The 9,535-nt window shown below is 35.4% G+C and overlaps 3 protein-coding genes across 3 annotated transcripts; all 3 read left to right on the top strand.

Annotated features, from left to right (window-relative positions):
• Nucleotides 1-2,119, top strand: LOC114516332 (ryncolin-1-like). Its single transcript, XM_028535775.1, has 3 exons — nt 1-199; nt 907-1,290; nt 1,851-2,119. The coding sequence occupies exons 1-3, from the start codon at nt 139-141 to the stop codon at nt 2,102-2,104; spliced, it is 699 nt and encodes a 232-aa protein (XP_028391576.1). The 5' UTR covers nt 1-138; the 3' UTR covers nt 2,105-2,119.
• A 1,553-nt stretch (nt 2,120-3,672) lies between these two features.
• LOC114515855 (ryncolin-1-like) lies at nt 3,673-4,987 on the top strand. The gene is made up of 3 exons (XM_028535177.1): nt 3,673-3,685; nt 3,800-4,192; nt 4,743-4,987. Exons 1-3 carry the CDS (start codon nt 3,673-3,675, stop codon nt 4,985-4,987), a joined length of 651 nt encoding a protein of 216 aa, XP_028390978.1.
• Nucleotides 4,988-7,407: 2,420 nt separating this feature from the next.
• On the top strand, nt 7,408-9,535 carry LOC114516330 (ficolin-2-like). Its single transcript, XM_028535770.1, has 5 exons — nt 7,408-7,434; nt 7,524-7,747; nt 7,969-8,005; nt 8,361-8,744; nt 9,163-9,535. The coding sequence occupies exons 2-5, from the start codon at nt 7,709-7,711 to the stop codon at nt 9,411-9,413; spliced, it is 711 nt and encodes a 236-aa protein (XP_028391571.1). The 5' UTR covers nt 7,408-7,434; nt 7,524-7,708; the 3' UTR covers nt 9,414-9,535.

Genomic DNA, 9,535 nt, shown 5'->3' with positions numbered 1-9,535 from the left:
AAATCAGGGATTGTCCCGATAGAATGTTACGAACTCTGTCAGAAAGAACCAGGGTGTTTTGGATACAACTACAGAGACAAGTTCAATGTTGTGAACTGCCAACTGACCAATACCACAAAAAGAAGAGATCACACCGTAATGACTGGAGAAGGAGAATGGATACTAATGGTCGACGATGAAGCGGTATATATGAATTCAGGTAAAACAAATATGTATAAAAAGCCTTGATTATGCATTGTAGCCACCTAGTAGCATCTAAAGTTTTGAATTGTAAAAATGAATCTGGTGCTACATGAATGATCATGCACAAACTGTCTTTCGCCTCCGAAACTAAAAATTCATATACAGAATGAGAGCATGCATATAATGCAATGTTCCTTACGAACAAACGATTTGATTAGACAATTTTAAAACTGATGTACCAAACGACTTCTAATTATAAAAGTATAGATATGAGAATCTAGATAACGAGTAGAATCTGAGTAGCTTCATAAACAGAAATAACGTGAATAAATCGATTGTTTGAGCGGACAAACGTGGTAAAAAGTGCTACTCAAATTAATTTAACAGTAATAACGGATCGCCCCAAACTTTTGAAAGCGAGCTAGCTGGTTTGAAGACTTTATTTGAATAAGATAAATAAAATATTACACAGCTTAATTGCGTATAGCTTACGCATAGATAACTTAAAAACTTATTCTTGATTATTTCACAATTTTATAGCCAGCTGTGCCGACGATTAATTTTGTTTCAGTTAACCACGTATAAATAAGATAAATGAGATGATAATTTCAGGTAATCGTGCGATGTCGAGTACAATTCGGGATTATTAGCATACTAGTCATTAATAATACGAGTGAAACATCACGAGTCATATTTTCCTAAATACATGTTACAATTTTATAGATACCGGCTCCAGCTGTTCACATCTGTATAACAAAGGAGAGAGAAAAAATGGTGTTTATACAATCGATCCTGATGGCCTGGGATCGTTTCAAGTCAGTTGTGATATGAGCACAGACGGGGGAGGCTGGACGGTATTGCAAAGAAGACAAGATGGAAGTCAAGATTTCTACCTTGGATGGTCAGACTATAAAGCAGGCTTTGGTGATCTTAACGGCGAGTTCTGGTTAGGCCTGGATAAAGTACATCGTTTGTCCAAATCTGGTCAAAATGTTTTAAGAGTTGATTTGATGGATTTCAATGGCGCTAAACGTTACGCTAAATATGGAACGTTTAGTGTGGCTGATGAATCAGACAAATACAGATTGAATATTGGCAGTTATTCAGGTAAACGAAACCAACATAAATTAACAGAAAATGGAGAACTTATTTGTTTTGTGAACAGCCTGCTACAACGTACAATTATTGTTTTCAAATTTTGCCCCGAAATTCTGGTGAAGTTATATTAAAGTTTGAAATGCATAAAGAGAAAGAAGGGTCGGGATACTATAATCATTCTGAGAAATTATGTTTTTCACTTTTCATATACGCCTACTTTAAGAGCGTGTACTACATTATTAGAAGAAAATTTTGGCGCATTCTTTTAGAACGAGATTTTCTTTGCGAAAACCTAAAGCAGGTTTCATGTTTTAACTGATTGTGCGTAGGAAGATTCACTGGTCCTCATTTTGGTAAAACTCTTCGAATCTATCATTACAATTTTGGCTTAAAAACAGTGTACTCATTGTTAAGTTTCTTTATTTTTTGCTTCATGCATTCTTCTTGTTGAAGTCTTCACATATGTATACACTACAACAGCATATTATCGGATTCTTTAACGTAATGTTTATGCGCGCAAAACATCGTACTAGAAAATTGTACACATAACTTTTGTTTATTTTTAACAGGCAATGCAGGGGATTCACTGGTTTATCATGATAACATGCAGTTCACTACTAAGGATAGCGACAATGATAAACGCTCTGGTAACTGTGCTACGAGCTACAAGGGAGCTTGGTGGTACAAGAACTGTCATTATTCCAATCTCAATGGCCAGTACCTGGGTGCACGTGAGATTAGTAGCAGCGGAATAAGATGGAACCTATGGAAATCCAACTCGATGAAAAAAACGGCGATGAAAATTCATCCAAACCAGTTTTAACATGCATGGACACCAAGAAATGAGCATACGTACAAACTTATTGTTTTGTGATTGATTTATGATATAGAAATAATAATGTAATAGAGAAGTTTGCGGTAGTGGGCCTGTGCAACAAGAAGGAGTTTCGTTTTAGCCAATCAGTATATTTGTTTAAGTTTTTATTCATATTACTTCATATATATAGAGTTAATTAAGGAACAATCGCGGTAACTTTTAAAGAAAATGGACGAAAACAAACGACACGAGCAGACTGGAATAAATGTGGATGGGATGTAAATTAACAGTAATATTTCAACATTCTATTTACTTTCGAGCTTAATTGCAATTTTAACGTTTCCGGCATAAATATAACGGTTTCCACTCAGACAGTTCTATTTGGTTTTTTTATCAGATGCAGATGCCTAGGTTGCGAACAATATTTTCAGATTAAATTTTAATTTGGAACTATTTACCTTTAATTTTTAGCAATGGAATATGATCATTATCGCTAGCATCTTAATGCAAAGTCTTATGACATTGTACGTTTATTATCACCTGCTGTAACGATAAAGTGTCATTTCAGCAACTGCATGTCAAAGAAAGCAGAGCTAACGACCTCGTGCAATAATGCCTAAGATAAAAACATTGATCTTACTACTGGTCGAAATTGCATGTATCTCTTCACAGCAATGTTCTCCCAGGATTTATAACCCGATTAGAACAGGTGATTTTTTTCTAGTTTCAGCGTTGAAGCCTTTCTTTCCTTAAAATGATTATATTGCCTACTTTTAGAAGGATCGTCTTTACTTCTAGATGAAATCATATCAAGTCATACCATCAAATCAGGGATTGTCCCGATAGAATGCTACGAACTCTGTCAGAAAGTACCGGGGTGTTTTGGATACAACTACAGAGACAAGCTCAATGTTGTGAACTGCCAACTGACCAATATCACTAAAAGAAGAGATCACACCGTAATGACTGGAGAAGGAGAATGGATACTAATGGTCGACGATGAAGCGGTATATATGAATTTAGGTAAAACAAATATGCCATAAAAAGCCTTGATTATGCATTGTATAGCTACGACGTAGTAACATCTAAAGTTTTGAATTGCAAAAATGAATCTGGTGCTACATGAATGATCATGCACAAACTGTCTTTCGCCTCCTAAACTAAAAATTCATATACAGTACGACAGCATGCAAACAATGCAATGTTCTTTACGAAAAAAAGATTTCATTAGACAATTTTAAAACTGATGTACCAAAAGACTTCTAATTATAAAAGTATTTCTATGGCAGTAAAGCTTCTTGAGAATCTAGATAACGAGTAGAATGGTGGTAAAAAGTGCTGCTCAAATGAACTTATCAATAATAACAGATCGGCACAAAATGTGCAAGCGAGCAAGCTGCATGCTTTGAAGACCTTATTTGAATAAGATAAATAAAATATTACAGAGCTTAATTGCGTAGCTTATACGCATAGATAACTTACAAACTTATTCTCGATAATTTCACAATTTTATAGCCAGCTGTACCGACGATTAATTTTGTTTCAGTTAACCACGTATAAATAAGATAAATGAGATGATAATTTTAGGTAATCGTGCGATGTCGAGTACAATTCGGGATTATTAGTATACTAGTCATTAATAATACGAGTAAAACATCACGAGTCATAATATTTTCCTAAATGCATGTTACAATTTTATAGGTACCGGCTCCAGCTGTTCACATCTGTATAACAAAGGGGAGAGAAAAGATGGTGTTTATACCATCGATCCTGATGGCAAGGGATCGTTTCAAGTCAGATGTGATATGAGCATAGACGGGGGTGGCTGGACCGTGTTTCAAAGAAGACAAGATGGAAGTCAAGATTTCTACCTTGGATGGTCAGACTATAAAGTAGGCTTTGGTGATCTTAGCGGCGAGTTCTGGTTGGGCCTTGATAAAATACATCGTTTGTGGAAATCTGGTCAAAATGTTCTAAGAGTTGATTTGATGGATTTCAATGGCGCTGAGGCTTATGCTAAATATGGAACGTTTAGTGTGGCTGATGAATTAGACAAATACAGATTGAATATTGGCATTTATTCAGGTATGCGAAGTTTCATGATTTTTAAGTGTTACAGCGCCTATATTGGAAGGTGGCCGACATGAAAATATTTTCTTCTTTGAACAAGGGTTTAACGAATGTTTTGATTTAAGAACGCCTCCTCTGTTCCCTAATTTTTTAAATTACTTCATCATTTTGCCCCGCCCTTTACCTTCCCAGGTTTCGTCATGCCAAGGATTTATTGCACATCGGATGTTCCACTTCCTCACAGCCGCCTCATTTGCCAGTCTTGGGGAGAACAACCCAGTGTTTGAATGAAAAGTTGTTCAGAGGAAATTTTAAATTCGTTTCTTTTTTCTGCAAATGTGATTTATTCATGAGTTAATAGTTCTTACGTTTCGCATTCGCCTGGTTTAGGTCTTCGCCTTATCTATACTATCACTCTCAAAATGTTAATTTGATCCAAATTTCAGAGCCTAGCTAAAACAAGACTCCCAACAGTCGATACAAAAACCTAGTTGTTTCCCCACTTTCCCGGAGGTGTAAAAAAAGGAACTGAACATATTAGTTGTATATTTGTATATTTTTTAAGGTGACACAGGTGACTCTCTTGCTTTTCACAATACAATGCAGTTCACAACCAAGGATAGCGACAATGATATTAGTTCTGATAATTGTGCTAAAACGTGGAAAGGAGCTTGGTGGTACAAGAACTGTCATTCTTGCAATCTCAATGGCCTGTACCTGGGTGCGGGTCAGACTAATGCCGCCGGAATAAAATGGCACAAGTGGAAAAATCTTTCAATGAAAAAGGTGGAATTGAAAATTCGTCCAAACCACTTTTAAGATGATACAACAAATGAGAAACGAACATTCACTTGCTGTTCTCGTGATTAAATTAATATAATGATATAGCATTAACATAACAATATAATTATTTTCATGTATGAGCATCATAGACTGTTTCTGAACTAATTTTATGAGCCGTTATAATGATCGTTGTCTATAAAAGATGTTCCAAGGTGCTCCAAAGAAGCGGAATGTAAAACAACACAAGCGCGAGCGATCGAAGTTCTAAATATTGTGATGATGCTACACTTAGTTATCAACTGGCCGAGCTAAAAAAATAAGCTTGACCACGGTCGGGATCACTCCCTCAACCTTTGGTTTCCTAGGCCAATCCTCTTCCTAGGTGAAGACCGTTTTAAAGTAAGTTACCATTTCGGAACGCAATTAGCCTTTCTCACGATGACGCGTTTTTGGGATAGTTTCAACTTTCTCAAATGGGTTTAAAAAATTATAACAACATGAAAAGCATTTTTTTAGAATTAACAGACCATGTAAAGAATAAATTCAGCCTATATTTAAAGATGTCCCCGTTACGAGGTCTTAGGCTCTCGGTTTTGAAAAAAATACCCCAAAAATGGCGGCATTTTCGTCATCGTGAGAAAGGCTAATTCTAGTCCTTTCCAAGTCTACGCAAGCGATCGTGATGGTGAATAATTATGACTCAGTTGTGTAAACTAATATTGTGATAATGCTATTCTGACTTCTGAGTAGTACCATACATACAAAGTTGTAATGTTTATTCTTTGAAATTAATATTAAGTTAGTAATCGCTTTAACATGATGTGAAGGATTTTCAAATTTCGGCTTTGACAGTTTTTTATATCTTGACAGTTTTTTATATTCACCTTTATTCAATAATTGCTAATCAATCCGTGTCGAAGAACTACATTTCATCATCATCTCATCCCATCTTAAAGAAAGTACACTTCCTACTACAATAGCGCTTCTTATATAAATATATTTCTGTATAACTTTAATATTTCTTCCTAACCTATTTATTCTTACAGTATACCCGTTTTTCTATTGCATTTTATTATTAAATAATTGTAGTAATTTTACTACATAGGACAAAGGCATGGTATAAAATATACACTAACTTGCTTTCTAAATCTGCAGGTCTGTTTAATAAAGTTTCAATAGCCCAATTATTTTTTATTCTAATTTTTCATTTTATGAAAATAATTTACAACGGATGTGGGCGGACCATGAAATAAAAAAAATTAATTAGTTATATTCATTGTATTCAACGTTTGCTCAAATTAAACGTGATGTTTCTGTTGCATTATAAGGGGAAAAAGCATGAGAATGTCTAAAAAGGACGAGAAGAAAAATACGGAAAGCTTTGACACATTGACGATGATCCTTTGTTTATGCCGAATGTTCGACGATAACAATAATTATAATATTCATAAGATATTATTTGTGGTTGAATGATCGCATGACTCATTCAAACCTGGCTCACGCCCAATGGCGGATCTAGGGTCAGGCAGAATAATTAAAAGGCTTAATTTTAAATTCAAAATACCTTAATAACAACGCAATTGGTCATGGATTTCTAAAGAATATTTTTAAATAAAAATCTACCAATGCGATTACGATTTTGAGCGGTAGTAATTTATTCTGCCTAACCCTGAATCCGCTAATGCTCACGCCCTCTTATAGAAGATGATCGGCCAAATATTTAGCATCTAGCTCTGGAGAAAATCAGAAACATACATCATTTTATATGTGCACGGCTCTAAATGTCATGTTGCTATGAAAGTCAATTGCTGATGTCTATAATATGTTTATCCAATCAACAAACAACTTCAGTTACATTTTATTGCTCATTTTAATAATTTTCATCTAATAATTAGCCAAAAAGAAATTCATTTTTTCTACAAAGAAACCGATTTTATTGCCTCCCAACGAGCCTTAATCGAAAGCGTGTAATTGCACTCTGAAAAGGATGATCGGCAGAAAAAAACTCGGTGCTGAAAATCTCGAATTGAAAAGGGCCAACAATATAAATGCCATGCAGATAAAAATATACGCTTAAATTTATTGAAGAATATAATTTTGGATAAAGCTTTGATTGTTGCATAATTGTGCCTTGAAATAATTTTGCACAATTTATTCAGTCAACAAAGTTAGGGATATCACGCAGGAAGACAAATACGAGACTAAGCATTAATCAAAGCATTAATTATAATTATCACTGCGTGAACAGTCCGAAAGAAATTGCTTTAAATTCATGTAAGACGGAACAGCAGGCACCTTTTTTCCACCTGCTTCATGGATAATGCTTTATTTCAGCAACTACATGTTGGATACAGCACATTTATACCGACTTTATATTCCTGTAATCATGTTTAAGATAACAACTTTAATCTTGCTGATGATTAAAATCGCATGTATCATTTCACAGAACTGTTTTACCAGGGTTTACAATGCTGCTAGAATAGGTAGGTCATCTACGTGTATTTCATGTTCCTACAATTTAAAACACTTCTTGTTTGAACATTCCGCGACCATATCAATTGGCTATTTTTAGGAGGTTCTTCTTTGCCCCCAAATGAAATTATATCAAATCATACCGTCAACTCAAGCTTTGTCCAGGTAGAGTGTCTTGAGCTCTGCCAAAAAGCACCAAAATGTATCGGATTTAACTACAGAGATGTGATTAATGTTGTGAACTGCCAACTGACGAATATCACAAGAAAAAGAAATCACACCGCAATGACTGAAGAATGGACACTTATGCTCGATGACGAAGCGGTATGTTATTGAAATTTTCAGATGCCTAAAATTACTGACTAAAACGAGTTGTTCGAATTTGGTCATAAGAAATGTATGAATAGGTAAATGGACGAAAACTTTTTAACAGGGGCAACAAAGAACACAACTCTGGTGATGAGCTTGTAAACCCACAGGGAATTTTCGACATGCCCACTCGTTCCGCGTATTTCATCTAAATATTTCTAAATCATCTTTATCAGGCAAAGAATATGGAACAATGGAGAAATGACAATTCAGGTTTGCCGCAAAATCAAATATATAGAGGAAGATATAAATTTGAGTGTAGCAAAAATCCCCATTAAATTTTAACAAAAGCGAATGAGTTGATTATAACCGATTACTGTCACCTGATTCGCCATATTAAATGAAGCAATTATAGGTCATAGTACTATAATGCGGTTCATGTATTGCAGTTGAAACTGCGAGATGAAAGTGAGTTATTTCGTTAGTGAGGAGGATTTTATAGCTTTAAAGAGGACTTCGAATATCTTCTGCATAATCTTCTGCAGAGGAAAAAGCATAAGCATGCAACGGATTATTCCAACACCTTAATATTTTACTGCATTTTCCTAAACATTGTACAATTTTATAGCTACCGGCTCCAGCTGTGCAGATCTGTATAACAAAGGAGTGAGAACAGATGGTGTTTATACCATCAATCCTGACAACCAGGGATCGTTCCAAGTCAGATGTGATATGAGCACAGACGGAGGTGGCTGGACGGTGTTCCAAAGAAGACAAGATGGAAGTCAAGATTTCTACCTTGGATGGTCACACTATAAAGCAGGATTTGGTGATCTTAACGGCGAGTTCTGGCTGGGCCTTGATAAAATACATCGTTTGTGGAAATCTGGTCAAAATGTTCTAAGAATTGATTTGATGGATTTCAATGGCAATAAACGTTACGCTAAATATGGAACGTTTAGTGTGGCTGATGAATCAGACAAATACAAATTGAATATTGGCAGTTATTCAGGTAAACGAAACCTACATGAGTTAACAGAAAATTTGATTGTCTTGTGAGAATCCTGCCGCTACGAGCAATGATTGCTTTCAAATTTTGCCCCAAAATTCTGGTGATGGTATATTAATGTTTAAAATGCGTAAAGAGAAAGGAGGGCTGGAATACTATAAACATTCTGAGAAATTATGTTTTTCACTTTCCATTTAGGCATACTTTAAGAGCGTGTACTGCACTATGCGGAGAAAATTTTGGCGCATTTTTTGGAACGAAATTTTCTTTGCGAAAACCGAAAGCAGGTTTTATGGTTTAACTGATTGTGCGTAGGAAGGTTCACTGGTCAAGCCATTTCAGTATGTTATCGGATCTATCTTTAACGTAATGTTTATGCTAATAAGATATCGTGCTTGAAAATTGTACACATAACTTTCAGGGAATGCAAAGGATTCACTGGATTATCATGATAAAATGCAGTTCACTACTAAGGATAGCGACAGTGATAAACGTTCTGGTAGTAACTGTGCTATGAGCTTCAAGGGAGCTTGGTGGTACAACAACTGTCATCATTCCAACCTCAATGGCCAGTACCTAGGTGCAGGTCAGACTAGTAGCAGCGGAATAAAATGGAACCAATGGAAATCCGACTCAATGAAAAAAACGGAGATGAAAATTCATCCAAACTAGTTTTAACATGCATGGACATCAAGAAATGAACATTCATACGCACTTATTACTTTGTGATTGAATTATGATACAGAGATAATAATGTAATATAGGAGTTTTCGGGAGTTAGCCTGTGCAACAAG

The sequence above is a fragment of the Dendronephthya gigantea genome, unplaced genomic scaffold (assembly GCF_004324835.1).
Source record: "Dendronephthya gigantea isolate DGI-Jeju-01 unplaced genomic scaffold, DenGig_1.0 000005F, whole genome shotgun sequence".
Taxonomy (NCBI): Eukaryota; Metazoa; Cnidaria; class Anthozoa; order Malacalcyonacea; family Nephtheidae; genus Dendronephthya; species Dendronephthya gigantea.
This window is presented reverse-complemented; position numbering and strand designations above follow the sequence as displayed.